At 44.6% G+C, this 17,273-nt stretch overlaps 1 protein-coding gene across 1 annotated transcript; it reads left to right on the top strand.

Moving 5' to 3' along the window:
• The first annotated feature begins 1,368 nt into the window (after positions 1 to 1,368).
• Positions 1,369 to 10,928, top strand: LOC118097574 (alpha-lactalbumin A-like). The gene is made up of 4 exons (XM_035140546.1): positions 1,369 to 1,504; positions 2,034 to 2,189; positions 9,444 to 9,519; positions 10,787 to 10,928. Exons 1-4 carry the CDS (start codon positions 1,369 to 1,371, stop codon positions 10,926 to 10,928), a joined length of 510 nt encoding a protein of 169 aa, XP_034996437.1.
• Positions 10,929 to 17,273: the final 6,345 nt, after the last annotated feature.

Raw genomic sequence — 17,273 nt, forward strand, 5'->3', positions numbered from 1 at the left:
TATAGTTAAAGCTATGGTTTTCCCAGTAGTGATGTATGGAAGTGAGAGCTGGACCATAAAGAAGGCTGATCGCCAAAGAATTGTTGCTTTTGAATTATGGTGCTGGAGGAGACTCTTGAGAGTCCCATGGACTGCAAGAAGATCAAACCTATCCATTCTGAAGGAAATCAGCCCTGAGTGCTCACTGGAAGGACAGATCCTGAAGCTGAGGCTCCAATACTTTGGCCCACCTCATGAGAAGAGAAGACTCCCTGGAAAAGACCCTGATGTTGGGAAAGATGGAGGGCACAAGGAGAAGGGGATGACAGAGGACGAGATGGTTGGACAGTGTTCTCGAAGCTACCAACATGAGTTTGACCAAACTGCAGGAGGCAGTGGAAGACAGGAGTGCCTGGCGTGCTCTGGTCCATGGGGTCACGAAGAGTCGGACACGACTAAACGACAAAACGACGACGAATCTCTCCCTATAGAGTTGGCAATGGAAAAAACTAATTTATGCATTTCTAGACACACCTTATGGGATGCGGTTGGCGCTGTGGATTAAACTACAGAGCTTGCCGATAAGAAGGTCAGTGGTTAGAGCATGCAATTAGAGACCACTGTCAGTAAGTGGGATGAATTAATCAACGATTCCAATAGGGGCTGTTTTGGCAAAGAGGATTTGCTTCTTTTATTTCTCTAACTACTGAGTGAAATAAATTAAAAAATTAAAAAATTGTTCGGTAGCACCTGAGAGACCAACTAAGTTTGTTCTGGGTATACCTGAAGAAGGGGCTGGTGACTTCTGTTTCAGTGTATCATGAAAGCTTATACCTAAAACTACTCAGTTGGTCTCTAAGGTGCTGCTACATTATAATTTTTAAATTCTTTTGGAAGGATTCTTTTAAAGACTTTCTTAGATGATATAACTTTTTTGAAGACTTAATTCTTTTAAGGGAATTTTTAGGTTTCTAAGAAGAGTCTTTTAAATGATCTTTTTAAAAGAATTGTTTTAATTTATTTTGACTGTAAATGAGAAGCATGCTTTTTCTCTAGTTCCAGGGTAGAGAAATGGTACCACAGGGTATCAGATGCCTGAGAAGAACCATGGTTTGGCTCATCTGGACATACGTTGAGAATTTTTTAAAAATCTGCTTGCTCATATTAAAAAGAAAAGACAGAAAAGAATCACAAACACCTGTGAGGGGGCTAGGCCACTGAAAGTAATGGACCTGAGCGAGCTGTGTCCACTGATTTCAGAAGAGCTACTTGAAGTAGGACTAACAGGAAATGCAACTCATGATGCAATTTACCATGGATTGGGCAGCCTACAGTCCAAAGGCAGGTGCCATAAAAAGCTGAGGCTCTAGACTTGAGAGACGTGTGGCAATGAAGACACTTCAACTTCTGTCATTCTGCCTGCTCCTGGTAGCAAACGAGACAAGGAAGTTTGAGGATTGTGAATTGTTTTACAAGCTGAGAGATCTTGGGCTGGATGGCTTTCGCGGTGTTGACGTAAAACAATGTGAGTCTTGTTTGTTGGTTGTACAATCCACTGTTAGGATAAATTTACATCCAATTTGTTGTGTAGCAATTTATATGGATTTCTTGTTTACAGTATTATTGTTATTACCTTTGACCATTTTAAAATAATGTGCCATATCTGGAAAATGAAAACTGACAGAGCAGGCAAGATTGAAAATAGAGTCTTGTGGCACCTTAAAGGCTGACACATTTATGATATAATAAATTTTCATGAACTTCATCAGTTGCAAGATTAAAGGTAGCACTGGATAATTCAGAATGTTTTAGGAAAATGTTAAAAGCTGCTAGAAACATTGCTATTTTAAGAATGCTGAAATAGAAACAACAGCATTTCAAAACTCAGAATGTCAAAACAGAGAAAGGGTATGTCAATGTTTTGAAAGTATTTAAACAGCAGGATTTTTGGAGAAGTTTAAAAAAATGCTTTTCTGTTTCTGTGTTTGGGAACTGATTTTAGAAAAGAAAGGACATTCTGAGTCCCTGGTTTCTATACTTTGCTTCCCTACCAGATGTCTGTATGGCTGGATTCCCAGCTAATTACAACACTGAATACTACGAGACAGAAGAGGGTGTCCCTCACTACGGGCTCTTCCATCTGAGCGGCCAGGAGTGGTGCTTTAATGAGAGGCAGCCCTCACAGAACAAATGCAACATTTCCTGTGATTGTGAGTGACCCTTTTTCCCCTGCTTGTGTATGTACTTTATGTCTCAAGATGTTGCTTATTTCTAAAAAGAGACAGGCCATGAATATTTCCCCGAATTTTGCAATGCAGTACTCCAGCCAATAAACATATGCAAAAGTGCATCTATTAGGGAAAAGCATGCATAAACAGGCATTCATGATGAGCCATGCTAAAGCTTGGTCTGCGGAAAGTCTTGAAAGCTGGATAAAGAGAGCTGGATGGCTGCTTTGAGATTTTTCTTAAAAATATAAAGCAGTATAGGAAAACAAACAGACAGACAAAAACAGCTAGCGCTGGACGGCTACATTGGCCTCTGGGACCCAGGTTCCACACTTCCTACTCTAAAGCTTATACTCCAAGACAGCTTGGAAGTCCGGAGACTATGAACATTAACCAACATTTGCATGATTCACCAGACTGATTAAATCCCCACTTGATAAGCTGAGCAGGTTTTGAAGTTGAAGATAACCTGAGCAGTTTGGGAGGTGAGAAAAGAACCTAAGCAGATTTCGACTTCCTCAGATCCTGGATGATGACCTGCCTCTGCAAGATCTTTAGCAGAAGGGCAGGATGCAGGTTGGAGCATGAACTGTGAAACCATTGGTTATTATGTAATGAGACTTTATAGACTATTATTTCATACATACATACATATATGTTGCAGACCTAGGCCAGAGGGACCTTCTGTTTCCGTGCCCTGTTCCAAAAATAAAAGCATCCATCCATCCCAAAAGGAATATTTTTTTAAATTTTACCAGTCTGCACAAAATTTGCATATGGTAGTTTATTTGTATATATGTAAATTTAGATATAATTGTTATGAAATTACTCGTATAATTACAAGAAATCAAATTTACTTTAATTAATGTACATTTAATTTAAATTACTAGAATTTAAATAGAAAAACATATCGCCACAGTGTGGAATACACCAGGTGACTCATGTGCTCAGCAGACACCAGGTCTTGATGGGCAACTTCAAGACCCCTTCAGTTCTTCCTTCTTAGGGTTGTTTATCTTTAAACTGGACTTATACCAGGCAAGACTTTGAGTAGAGGGGGAGGATCATGGCCACGCAAACTGTGATCATTATGCAAGTTTCCTATCTGGTTTACCCGCATAACAGAATATAAGGTAGCCTGAAGTGGTAGAACTGATTAGAGACCTTCAAGGCCCATGGTGCTCTCCCTCTTTTTATGGCCCCTTATGTTAAACGCGGGTGGTGCTGTGGTCTAAACCGCAGAGCCTAGGCCTTGCCGATCAGAAGGTCGGCAGTTCGAATCCCCGCAACAGGGTGAGCTCCCGTTGCTCGGTCCCAGCTCCTGCCAACCTAGCAATTCGAAAGCACATCAAAGTGCAAGTAGATAAATAAGTACCGCTCTGGCGGGAAGTGTTGTGACATGGGGTTTGTGATTTCAGCTCTCTTGACATAACATGCTGGAGACAGTTCTCTAGTAACAGCTCTTTATTAAAGTGAACAAGACTGACTGTGAGGGCAGGAAGGCTACATTTATAGGGACAGGGAACTAGCTAGAAAGGGATACATTTTGGAGGGAACAATATCAGGCAATCACAGTGCTGCCTTTTGGTGGAAACCAATAAGACAGAGGATCCAAATACAGCAGCTTAAATGAACCAATAGTAGCTGTACCCTCTGGAACCAAAAGGCAGTTACTTTATCCTAATGCAAATACAGACAATAATAATACAGATATAAAATCCTTTGACTCAATACACAACACCCCTCCCCCCCTAGTGAGCACAGCAGACGTAATCCCTCAGGTACTGTGGGGTCCTACGACTTCTACTTGATCTCCTGACAACAGGTGTTGCAGGTTCTGGATTGGGTGTTACCTGTGGTGGAGGGGCTGCTATAGGGGTTTCGTCAGGAACAGATGGAGTCTCAGACATCTCAGGGTCCCCTACCTGTACCTCGTCATCCTGAGGACTAGCAGACCCTGGTTCATTTGCTAAAGCCCCTGGTGACTGCACCTCTGGGCCATCTTCACTCTGGTCTCTCAGCTGTGCGTCATTAGCCAGGGATGAATTATCTGACTCCTCCCTGCTGAGCGCCCGGCGCCTCAGCTGATCTATATGTCTCTTCCAAACTTGCCCATTTTCCAAGGTCACATAATAGGACACAGGTCCACTAGCCCGGGTGATCACACCGGCCACCCACCGCGGACCTCGTGAATAGTTCCTCACCCAGACCAGATCTTCAGGGGCGAGATACCTTCCTTGCTCCCCAATCCTTCAAGAATGAGCACAAATGCAAGGTCTCCCGCCTCCCTCAATCTCTTGCTGAGCTCAGCCTTCCTCAATAGGAGCAGAGCCATAAGGATGGCTGAGCAATGTTCTCCGGCTTGCTAGGAAAACATCTGGGATTCTGGAGAGACATTTCGCAGAACGTTTCACTGCCACAAGCTCTGAGCCAGTGGAGGGAGCCGGCAAACAGCCAGAAATTTTGCAGAAGGAAAACAAAGTCTAGCCCTTAAGGCAAAACAAAATGTACGCAGGGTGGGTTTGGCCTGTTCGTCATAGAATCATAGAGTTGGAAGAGACCCCAAAGGCCATCCAGTTCAACCCCCTGCCAAGCAGGAAACATCATCAAACCATTCTTGACATATGCCTGTCAAGCCTCTGCTTAAAGACCTCCAAAGAAGGAGACTCCACCACACTCCTTGGCAGCAAATTCCACTGCCGAACAGCTCTTACTGTCAGGAAGTTCTTCCTAATGTTTAGGTGGAATCTTCTTTCTTGTAGTTTGAATCCATTGCTCCGTGTCCGCTTCTCTGGAGCAGCAGAAAACAACCTTTCTCCCTCCTCTATATGACATTCTTTTATATATTTGAACATGGCTATCATATCACCCCTTAACCTTCTCTTCTCCAGGCTAAACATACCCAGCTCCCTAAGCCGTTCCTCATAAGGCATCATTTCCAGGCCTTTGACCATTTTGGTTGCCCTCTGAACACGTTCCAGCTTGTCAGTATCCTCCTTGAACTGTGGTGCCCAGAACTGGACACAGTACTCCAGGTGAGGTCTGACCAGAGCAGAATACAGTGGTACTATTACTTCCCTTGATCTAGATGCTATACTCCTATTGATGCAGCCCAGAATTGCATTGGCTTTTTTAGCTGCTGAATCACACTGTTGACTCATGTCAAGTTTGTCGTCTACCAGGACTCCTAGATCCTTTTCACATGTACTGCTCTCAAGCCAGGTGTCACCCATCCTGTATTTGTGCCTTTCATTTTTTTTGTCCAAGTGTAGTACCTTACATTTCTCCATGTTAAAATTCATCTTGTTTGCTTTGGCCCAGTTGTCTAATCTGTTAAGGTCTTTTTGAAGTGTGATCCTGTCCTCTGGGGTATTAGCCACCCCTCCCAATTTGGTGTCATCTGCAAACTTGCTCAGGATGCCCTCAAGCCCATCATCCAAGTCATTGATAAAGATGTTGAATAAGACTGGGCCCAAGACAGAACCCTGTGGCACCCCACCATCTCTCCCAGCGGCTTCATATAGATGTTAAAAAGCATGGGGGAGAGGACGGAACCTTGAGGCACCCCACAAGTGAGAGCCCAGGGGTCTGAGCACTCATCCCCCACCACCACTTTCTGAACACGGCCCAGGAGCGGAACCACTGTATGACAGTCCCCCCCAGCTCCCAACCCCTCTAGATGGTCCAGAAGGATGTTATGGTCAATTGACCATATCAAAGGCCGCTGAGAACTAGGAAACAGCTCTCACCTTTGTCCCTAGCCTGCCGGAGATCATCAACCAGCGCGACCAAGGCAGTTTCAGTCCCATGATGAGGCCTGAATCCCGATTGGAAGGGATCCAAGTGGTCCGCATCCTCCAGGCGTGCTTGGAGTTGTTCAGCTCAATCACCTTGCCCAAGAATGGTTGTTTTGAGACTGGGCAATAATTGGCCACATTTGCTGGGTCTAAAGATGTTTTTTTAAGAAGCGGTTTAATGCGGGTCTGGGAATACTCCCTCATAGGGGGAAGCATTTACCACCCCGCGGAGCCCATCGCCCAGCCCTTCCCGGCTCACTTTTATTAGCCAGGATGGGCAAGGGTCAAGGAGACAGGTGGTCTGTTTCACTTGTCCAAGTAGCCTGTCCACATCCTCGGAGGTCACAGATTGAAATTGATCCCATGAAACGTGACTAGACAGGGCTCCAGCACTCTCCCGTCCCAGCCCTGCTCCCACGGTGGAGTCTACCTCCCTCCGAATCTGAGCGACTTTATCTGCAAAAAACTTTGCAAAAGCATTGCAGGAGATCATGTGGCCCGTACTGGGCCCGGATGGAGCAGGTGGTTCCGCTAAATTGCGAACCACCTGGAAGAGTCTCCTCCTGCTGTTTTCTGCAGATGCAATGGAAACGGTGAAGAAGGTCCTCTTTGCCGTCGCCATTGCCACTTGGTAGGCTCGAAGTTGAGCTCTAGCCCGTGTCCGGTCTGATTCAGAATGAGTTTTCCACCACCGGCGCTCTAGCCATCTCAGCGACTGTTTCATTGCCCTCAGCTCCGGGGAAAACCATGGGGCTGTCCGGGCTCCATGCAATCAGAGAGGGCGCTTCGGAGCCAAACAGTCAATAGCCCTAGTTAACTCCACATTCCAGCGGGCCACCAGGGAATCAGCTGAAAGGCCATCGACATGGGATAAAACATCCCCTACCACTCTCTGGAAGCCAAATGGATCCATTAAGTAGCGGGGGCGGAGCATCCGAATCGGTCCCACCTCCCTGCAGAGGGGAAGGGTCGCGGAGAAGTCCAGTTGCACCAGAAAGTGATCTGACCATGGCACTTCTTTTATTTCGCTTTTATTTAAAGTCAGATCACCAACATCCATAGAGGTAAACACCAGTGACCCTCAGTGATTTTTTTCAGACCTGCCTTCTCACCTGTAGGGTTTTAAAGCTTTGCTAATATTATTGCATTTATTGCTTTTGCTGACAGACACTCAAAGGAGCCTGGTGATGGCTGATTAATAGTTCCAGGATGCTGTGTGCTTGACCACACTTCCACCCCCAAAGCAGTTGTGTATTTAAAAGAAGATGAGAAAAATCAGCAAAGCAATTCTGTGGCTAACTGACCAATTCCTTTAAATAGGATCTATTAATGAAGTTCACACTTTTGACAACCAGTCTGATGCTTTTGCAGAAAAATATTCCTAGACACAATACTTTTATTTTTTATTTTTTAAACCCTTTCGTTCTCCCATCTCGAGGCTAAAGTACAGCAAACTGTACATTCCCACCCCTCTCCCCAAGGCTGGTGACAAAATTTATAAAACCATGCTTTTGTGCAGAGTTTTCATTGTGTGTTGGCATTTGTTTTATGTTATTTTCAATGACCAAGTATTTATACAGATTCTCAGAGTGGCCTTCAAGTAATTCAAATTGTGCACAAAAAGTGTGTGTATGTGTGTGTGTGTGCACGCTTTCAGTGATACAGAGCAGGGGCATAGCAGGGGGGGCGATGGGGGGTTCCTCTCTGTGTAAAGTCTTCAAGCTGTGCCTGCATGCGCCTGACAAATCTGCCCCATTGTCAAAATTTATCTTTCCCCCTACTTCCAGTCGCCATTGTTGTTGAGATTCCTGCATTGCCTCAGGGGTTTGGCTTCCAACTCTACAATTCTCTGGTGCAGGTTTGTGCAGATTTTAAGGTACAAGTTGGATGCAAGGGGTGCATAGGATTGCAGCCCGTCTTATGCATCGCCGGCTCGGGAAGAAGTCCCACTGATCATGATGAGACTCACAGGCGAGTAGATTGCTGCTGTGCAGTCCTGTTTTTTAAATAAGTGTTTTCCTTTTCAGATAATACAGAGCATGGTGAAATCACAATAAATAAAACCTCCCCTTCAAGCACTACCACAGGTTCCACATATTATCTGTACTGCATTGTTTACTGTGAGAGCACTTGCACTTTGGAATTCTCCACCTATTGCGACAAAGCATGTGCCTTTCCTAGACTCATTCCGGGCACCTGCTAAAAGCATTCTTCTTTAGGCAAGCATACCTAGATGTTGAAGTTGAAGTAATTTTAATCTTAATATTTTAGCTTTTGTATGTTTTAAAGTAGGATTGTTAATTTTTATTTTATTTTACTGCTTTGGTGTTTTTTGTTTTGGTAAACAACTTTGCAGGTTTTTAAAAATAAATTTTATTAAATAAGAAAACAATAAATATAAAATAATACAAGCCAAAACACAAGCCAAGCTGTAGATTTAAGTATCTGTCCACAGTCTCCCAGAATCCACATTCCTTTGTAAGAAAATATGTAATAAAGTCAAACCATTTTTGCAGGCAAAAATAAAATAAAATTTTTAAAAAATCAGTGTGGGTGGGTGGGGGGTTTGACAAGAAGTTTCCCGCACTGGGTACCAACTGACCTTCCTACGCCACTGCCCTCAAATAGAGAACATCAAGTAAGAGAAATGTCCTCTAGAACGGGTAGGCAACCTAAGGCCCGCGGCAATCAGCGTGTTTTTACATGAGTAGAATGAGTCCTTTTATTTAAAATGCATCTCGGGGTTATTTGTGGGGCATAGGAATTCATTCATCCCCCACCCCCCAATATAGTCTGCCCCCCCCCATGTTCTGAGGGATGGTGAACCAGCCCATGGCTGAAAAATGTTGCTCTAGAAGGTAAGACATGTGGCCACCCTATGCTTGTTGACATGCAGGGTGGTTTCTTACTGCATATTAATCCATTTGTCATTCTTATGATATTTGTTCATACCTTGCAAGTGTCCCAGGACATCCCATTTTTTTTGCGCAAGAGAATGACGGCCATTTTTAGTGCTGCAATATCATCCTGAAAAAAGTGCTTTTTGGGGGCCACAATCTCTTGCAGCACCATGACACACACGTTTTGCATGCCAGGAGAGCACAGCACTGGAAAAAGTGAGTCTTTTGGGTTCTGTGTTCATGTAACTCGTGTGGGAGCACAGCCAGGAAGAAACGCATCCTGGTTTTGGGGCTCAACATGTTGGAGGCTATGTTCATTGTTATTATGAAGCATCATGCCTTATCACATCAACCAGTTCCTCAACAGGAGGAAACAAAGCCTACCAAGAGCTTTCTCTGAATCAATGCATGTCTATGACCCCATGTCTCTGACCCCTATCACCAGATACAATTCTTGTGTCTTTGAGGCCTCAGCTGGGATCTACATCTGGGCTCAGGTTTGTTCTTGGTTAACTTGTCTTCATTATTCTCCTCTACAGATCTCCTCGATGATGACATTGCAGATGATGTAATGTGCCTCAAGAAAGTTATCACTGAGAAAGGGCTGGAGTATTGGTGAGTGACGTCAGCTTTCCTGCTTTTCAGAATGAGCAGCAGGGGAAAATAGTAATCAAGTCAAAGCAGAAAACAAAAAACTGTATTTAGAAGCCCTTTATTAAGGGATGAAAGCAAGAAACAAAAATCATTCTTTTTGTAGTAAGTAAATATGGTTTAAGAGATATGTGCAAGGTCTTTCATGATAAAGTAAATCTGCAATCTTGTGACTTCAAAATCCTCATATGCTTAAGGAAGGTACACCAACACACCCATAGAATTTGATTTGGGTCATTCTGTTATGAAAAGTGTTGAGGAAATATGATACAGGATGAATATTAAGGGCATTTCCATACAGGGGGTTTATTTTGGGGTTTATTTTGGAACAGGTGCAAGATGAGGGTGTTTATTGCCCTGCCTCAGGCCCAAAAGACACAGGCAAAGGGAGTGTCAGTGAGGGAAAGTCAGCTGAAGTCCAGGGTGTTTCCCCCTGTGTTTCCTCCTTCTTTTGTGTCAGATCCTGATAACCCAAGCCTTATCCCACTGTGAGGCTTAGGACAATTATTTTGCTAAGTATTAAATAAACATGGATACTCATTTATTTGCTATTAAATCTCTTGCACCTGCCTTCTTTCCCTTGGGGGGGTTACAAGTGTACGCAGGGTTTTATTTCTGAGTGCAAAATATAAATTTCCCTCAGTGGGTTTTGTCACACTATCCAGTCAGTAGGTTCAAGCTTTGGGGAGATAATAATAATTTGAGGTTATTATTTCATTCCGCTAAATTCACCTTTCATATCACCAGGCACTCACAAATCACCCCCAATGTGTTTTGTTCTGCTAGGCTAAGCCTGGACCTGCCCTGATTTATGGTTCTACATCAGGGCTGGCCCAGTGGCCCACAGAAGATAAGAGGAGTGTCAATGGCTACTAGTCATGACAACTACACTATCAGAGGCAGCATGTCTGCTAAATGCCACTTGTGGGGAGCATGTCCCAATTTATTTACCTCTAGTTTTGTGTTGCAGTACTTTTGTGTTGCAGTTCACAGTTTTTCTTATTATCTGTCATTTCCCACAGTTTCTTTCTTTGATTTCTACTTTCCCACTATGAGCATCTTGCCAAAATGCATGTGTGGATCGATCAAGCAGTGGACAGAATAGTAAATTTGATGTGATTGTGTCATCAATATTCTTTGTATGTTTGTAATGTTCCTGTGTGCATTGGCCACATCCTGCTCATAAAGAATGTTGATGTGCAACCCCTCCCCTCTTTTTCTGTGCCTTTAGGACACATTATCAAGTCAAGTGCAGCAGAGGAGCCCTCAGCATTCTGCATCTCTCATGCTCTTATTTTTTGGAATATCAGTCCTGGTTCAAAAACTTAGTATTGTATGGGAAGAAAAAGGAAGTCCACATCCATTTTAATTAAAAAACTAACTGGGAATTCTTTCATTGTGTTTTAAATCTCTTCCCAAAAGAAATAAAAGCCAATAAATGATAAAAGTGTTTGGTGACTTCTCTCATCTTTGTAAACTCGGGCTTTTATGCTAAGGATGTCTAGTACAGCTTGACCTCACATCTTTGCTACTCTTCTGAAGATAGTAGAGTACTCCAGATCATTTGCCCATGCATGTGCACAGAAAATAGCAGCTGAGATGGTTATATGCATTGATCATCACATTGCACCCTTAATTATTATTATTATTATATAACTATAATATTTTGTACCATCCTGAAGATTGCATCATCTTATGTTCTCTGAGAATATTTTACTTAGAAGGGGTGTGGCTTTTGAGGGCACTGCTGGGACTATCAAGAAGAGACCCAGCACTTCTAAATTTGGCACCACACTGCTGCCTCAAAGTAGTGTGGCTCAAATCAGAACTCAATTACTACTAGTTAGCTGAAATGCACCCCCTTCACCACCACCACCCATTATTTGAAGGTGATAACATTTAAAATAAATAAATGAAACAGCAACTAATTATATGCAGAATTATTTGCAACCCCCCATAATACATATATTACATAATACATAAATACATAATATATGTAAAAGAATCAAGCCCCACCTGGTACTATATTTCTGCAACACAAGGAAGCAAACTAATACATAGGTGTTTCTGTTGAGATGTTATGCAGCTGATGCCGGCTAGTGTGATTAGTATAAATCACATGAGAAGTCTGAGAACAGAAGACTGTCTTATCTCTTCCGTCTGAGCGTGTTATTGTACTGTACTTTCACTTTTGCAGTATGTAACAGTTGTTCTGCCAGAGCTTGGAGAACACAGACGTGCTTATGGATTGTCTGTTATAGAATGTAAATAAAACGTAGTTTAGATCTACAGATGTTTCTTTCTTCTTGCTGTGTGATGCTAGAAGACGTGTGTGCAGTTTTCACACTTTTCACTTTGCATAGAGGCACTCTGGAGTGAAGGGACATGCCATTCCAGAGATGAGCCTACCGGGAGACGCTCAGAGGTTGGGGGGGGGGGTCACCATCTTCTCAAGAGCGTTAGCAGAGGATGGTTGTTGCGATCCATTGGCGACGGCGATTCTTCGTTCTGGGGGAGCTTATGGCCTCAAAGCTGCGTTCCTGCCAGAGGAGAGAATGAAGTTGGCTGTGTGCCGTAGGACTGTGTGAGTACCCTTGATTTATGAGGCCAATAAACCTCGGAGAAATGCAAGCCTTAATTGCCGGGAGTCTGCCGGAGGTAACTAGAGGTATGAACTGGTCAATCCAGTTGCAGGGAGTTCCAAAGGTGGAACAGGTACAACAGGAGTATACTATGTGTATGACAACTGTTTGTTTGTGTCACTTAAAGCATCGATTACCTAAAATGGGGGAGGTTGTTGGGATTTTATGCAGCCGATGCTGGCTAGTGTGATTAGTATAAATTACATCTGAGAAGAGTGTGGGAATGGAAGACAGTCTTATCTCTTCCGTCTGAGCGTGTTATTGTACTGTACTTTCACTTTTGCAGTATGCAAGTTGTTCTGCCAGAGCTTGGAGAACACAGACGTGCTTATGGATTGTCTGTTATAGAATGTAAATAAAACATAGTGTAGATCTACAGATGTTTCTTTCTTCTTGCTGTGTGATGCTAGAAGACTTGTGTGCACTTTTCAGATGAAAAGTGTCACAGAGTGGCACTCTGGAGTAAAGGGACATGCCATTCCAGAGACGTGCCTACCGGCAGACGCTCAGACACTCATTTGCCGACAGTTTCTACAGTTATATGCATTGCTGCACATATCTGTTTATGTGCTGGTTACTTTAGGAAACCTGGAGTGCATGCATGTAATATTCATGTAATAATGATGTGTACAATATGCAAAAACTATAAAGGCACAAGGACAAGCTCAACATTTTCAGACAATTCCATCCATACTGCAAGCAGCTTCCTAGTAGCTTGAAGCATCAGGTAGTTTGTAAGTCAGAGATGGACACCTTATGACTGCCCTTCGGATGTTGCTGGATGGACTACAACTCCCATAAACTGTTACCATTATCCACACTGGCTTGAGGTTAATGTGAGAATCCCTGTGTTCCCCACCCATGAGTTTGGTAATAACGTAAGTTGCAATCTAAGTGCAGTTTTATTTTCTTTTTCTTTTTCTTTTAAAAAAATCTCAAAATAGAAATGGATCTGGAATGCAATGAGATGTAAAAAAAAAGAAAAGGAGACGGACCAGAAATGAAGTGAAATAGTGTCCAGACACATTCCTAGTGTCCAGCAGGTGGTAAACTTGTTTTTCTTTTCTGAATTTCTCCACTAGAATCCCATAGTGCCAAGAGGGGCAGCCATTTCATTTTCTATACATTCCCCCTTGAAAAAGAAACTCTGCTGCCTGTATCATGAACTACAATTTCCCAAAGGCATTGTAGTATTGCATTCACGGTCCACTGCAGCTATGAGCTCTGCTGGCCTGCCAAAAGTCATACAAAATGACTGCACCAAACTGGACCTCTTAATTCTGATCAGCTGTGTGCATGGATTGTTCACTCCTTTTCACAAGGTTTCTGTTATATTCACCAGATTTTTTTTCAGTTAATCCAAGGACACTTTTCAACTTCAATGGATTTTGTATGGGGACTGATGTGTAAATCCGGGGACGGTCTCCAGGAAATGGGAATGTCTGTAACCTTAATCTACACCAGGCATCCCCAAACTGCGGCCCTCCAGATATTTTGGCCTACAACTCCCATGATCCCTAGCTAACAGGACCAGTGGTCGGGGAAGATGGGAATTGTAGTCCAAAACATCTGGAGGGCCGAAGTTTGGGGATGCCTGATCTACATGCTCCTCTTACCAGATGCTCCAGCTATCCCATCTTGGTGTGAAGGCTTCTGTGATGGTCTGGGACTCAGGCACGGAGCCGGAGCCAGAGCCGGAGGAATCGCAGCCTGCACCGGACCTTCTGCCTGGAACACCGGCTGAACCAACTTTGGGCTCTGGTCCCGAGGAGCCTCAAGCCGCTCAGCCTCCTCTGCAACAAGCACCAGCTGAGCCGAGTCTGGGGCCTGAGCCTGCCTTGGTTCCAGATGCAGGGGATACCTCGTTGTCATCAGCCGAGTCGTCACCAGCAGCTGGCCCACTGCCAGCTGGGGCTGAGGCAGCTCCTGGGTCCAGTAACCCACCGGCATCTCCTGAGCTGCAGAGACTCAGGGCTGATATAGGAGAGACCTGAGTACTCACAGGAGGAGTGCTCGCCTCCAGGCGAGGCGAGGGAGTGAGTTGCCAGAGGATCAGGTCCGTCCGTTACCCCATTCAAGAGAAAAGGCAGCCAAACCCCGCCCCGGGTTGCGGGAGCAACATTGTTGGTTGCCAGACCCTGCTAGTGTTCCTGCCTTCGACCTGCCTTGCTTTCCTGCTTCGCTTCCCTGCCTGCGATCCTGACTTGTCTTAGTTCCTGGCCTACATACCTGTTCCTGACCTCACCTGACACCCTGCCCTGTTCCCAGCTTCGGCTTCTTCGGACTGTCTTTACCCTGAACCTACGAACCACGGACCGGACTTGGACTTCCCCCCTTGGGTAAATCCCCGGGACTAGCACAGCTTCTCACTTCTATACAATGCCTCTCTCCAGAGAACTTGTTCTTTGCTGGAGGCAGCCTGTGTGCATCTACTCAATCAGTCCCTTTTGTACTGTGAATCTAAAAATGAACCAATCAATCAACCATGGCAGAAATAAAGGTAAAGGACCCCTGACAGTTAACTCCAATCACAGATGACTCTGGGGTTGTGCCGCTCATCTCGCTTTACAGGCCGAGGGAGCTGGTGTTTGTCCGCTTCCACAGACAGTTTTTCTGGGTCATGTGGCCAGCATGACTAAGCCACTTCTGGCGAAACCAGAGCAGCGCACAGAAACGCCATTTACCTTCCCACCGGAGCGGTACCTATTTATCTACTTGCACTTTGTTGGGGCATGCTTTCGAACTGTTAGGTTGGCAGGAGCTGGGACTGAGCAATGCGAGCTCACCCCGTCGCTCGCAGAGATTCGAACCACTGACCTTCCAATCGGCAAGCCCTAGGCCTCATGGCAGAAATGTTGTTGTTTAGTCGTGTCCGACTCTTCGTGACCCCATGGACCATAGCACGCCAGGCACTCCTGTCTTCCACTGCCTCCCGCAGAAATACATTGGCACACAAAAAAAAGGATTTTAAGCTGTCAAACACAAATTCATGTTTACTGCAAATACATTTAAAAATAAATTAGCTTGAGAGTTATTTCAGCAGATGCATACACATGATGATTTTTGTGTGTGTAAAACACACAGTTATGAAATAAAACATTCCATTAAAAGGGTGGCTTAATCACACATGTGGCATCAGACTGAGTGGAGGAGTGTGCCTGTAAAATGTATAGTATGCCCAGAGGAATTTCTACAGTCCAAGATAATAGGTGAAAAATGTCCACAGAGTGTTAAACTGTCCTTCCCTGATGCCTATGTGATGATGGAAGTGAGAGAATATGACCTGCTTCTACTGGACTGATAAATCAAGATAGTGAAAGAGATGATTTTGTCAAGGTACCACAAGACTCATTATTTTTGCTGCAACTGAAAGGCAGCATGTACATATTTTTTGATGGCTCAGCTATGTGTGTATACACTATATGTAAAAAAGAAGAAGAACATTGTGGACAATGAAATGGAAGAAATACTTGCACAAGTAAATCAATTGCATCAGAATTTTAAATAAAGGATGAGTATGCAAAGGAATGTTGGCATGTTCGCAACTGTAGTCCAGCAGTATCAGAAGTGCTCAGAAGTTTCAACTAGAAAAAGGGAAAGGGAAAGCAGCCCGGAGGGAGAGGAGGAAGGGAGGGAGGGAGGTTGGAATTGTGCAGACATGCACCTGCACAGCCCCATCTTCTCTGCCACCTTGCCCCTCACGAGGAGGTCAGGTGTGCAGCACCTGAAAAAAGTGGCAGCAAGGAAGTTAGGTGGAGCCAGAGAAGGTGCAAACAGTATCCCATTTCTGAAGGAATTTGGGAAGAGGGCTAGCTCTATTTTGTTGTGACTTTCTCCTTGTTCGTTACTGCTCTATAATTTTTATATATATTGGCTGTGATTTTATGATTCTTTAAATTACCGGTATGTTCGTCATTTTTAATTGCTGTTGTTGCAAACTGCTTTCAAAGCTTGCTAAGCAGCAAGGCCATCTCAAGCATGTCGGGCGCCCTGGCGCCGTGATGCGGAGATCGCTGCGGCGCCCCCGCCCCGCCCCGTTTCTTGCCGTGGCTGGTGGGCAGGCGCAGCGCACAGCATGGATTCTGCGCGGCTCTCCCCTACCAAGCCGGCGCCCCGCGCCACCCAGACTACCCCTAGCTAAGCAGAAAGCAGGATACAAATATTTTCAAAATATTTAAGTAAATATGTAAAATTACTATATTTGAGCGACACCAGGGGTACCAACTTAAATAAAATAATGGGGGGGGAGTAAGCCCTGCCCCACATAATGAATCACATGGTATGGTGCATGCACACAATTTTAATCACGGGGGGGGGGCTGGCCCACTTAGATTTTTTATGGGGGGGAATAACCCTCAGCCCCTAGGAGGTACCGGTAGCAGAAGGGTAAAGATTAAATGCTTCCAGATGAGAAAGAGAGTTTTCTTGATGCCAAATGACATCAAGAAGAGCATCATACTGTCATTGCTGAAATGAGCCCAGGTTTGCCCTGTCGTGTCCCTCAGAAAATACATCATGCCTGCTTGCCACTCACTGTCACACACAATAGTACATAGGCATTGAATGCTCATGTACAGCTATTTTGGAACGAGGCTCAGCTAGGTTCCCAGACCTGTAGGACCTGTTGCACAAGTACTTTGAAGGTGGATGTAGGTACGTGTCTGATGGCAGCTGTCAACCCAGTGCTTCCTTTGACAGTCTTTAGAAGTGGAACTGGCTCCATGTACGTAATGTGGGAAAGGCTAGGCTGTTGCTACAGCCATTAGCTGCCCTATAAGAGCAGGCATCTGCCTTGTGTGCCAAAGGGTTGCATTCAATCCTCCACATCTCCTGGAAGAACTGGGAGAGACCCCTGTCTGCAACCCTGGAGAGCCACTGCCAGTCACTGTGAGCAGTACTGAGCTGGATGGACCCATGCACCTGACTCCATCTAAGGCAGGTTTTGATGTTCCAATGAGGAGAAGAAGAACACGTGCAGATGGAATGGACAGCCTACGGCCAGGGACTATAAAACCTGGGCTCTGGAGGACACACTGTTCTGCAAAGACCAGCAGCAATGAAGGCCTTTCTCCTATT

The sequence above is a fragment of the Zootoca vivipara genome, chromosome 16, assembly GCF_963506605.1.
Source record: "Zootoca vivipara chromosome 16, rZooViv1.1, whole genome shotgun sequence".
Taxonomy (NCBI): Eukaryota; Metazoa; Chordata; class Lepidosauria; order Squamata; family Lacertidae; genus Zootoca; species Zootoca vivipara.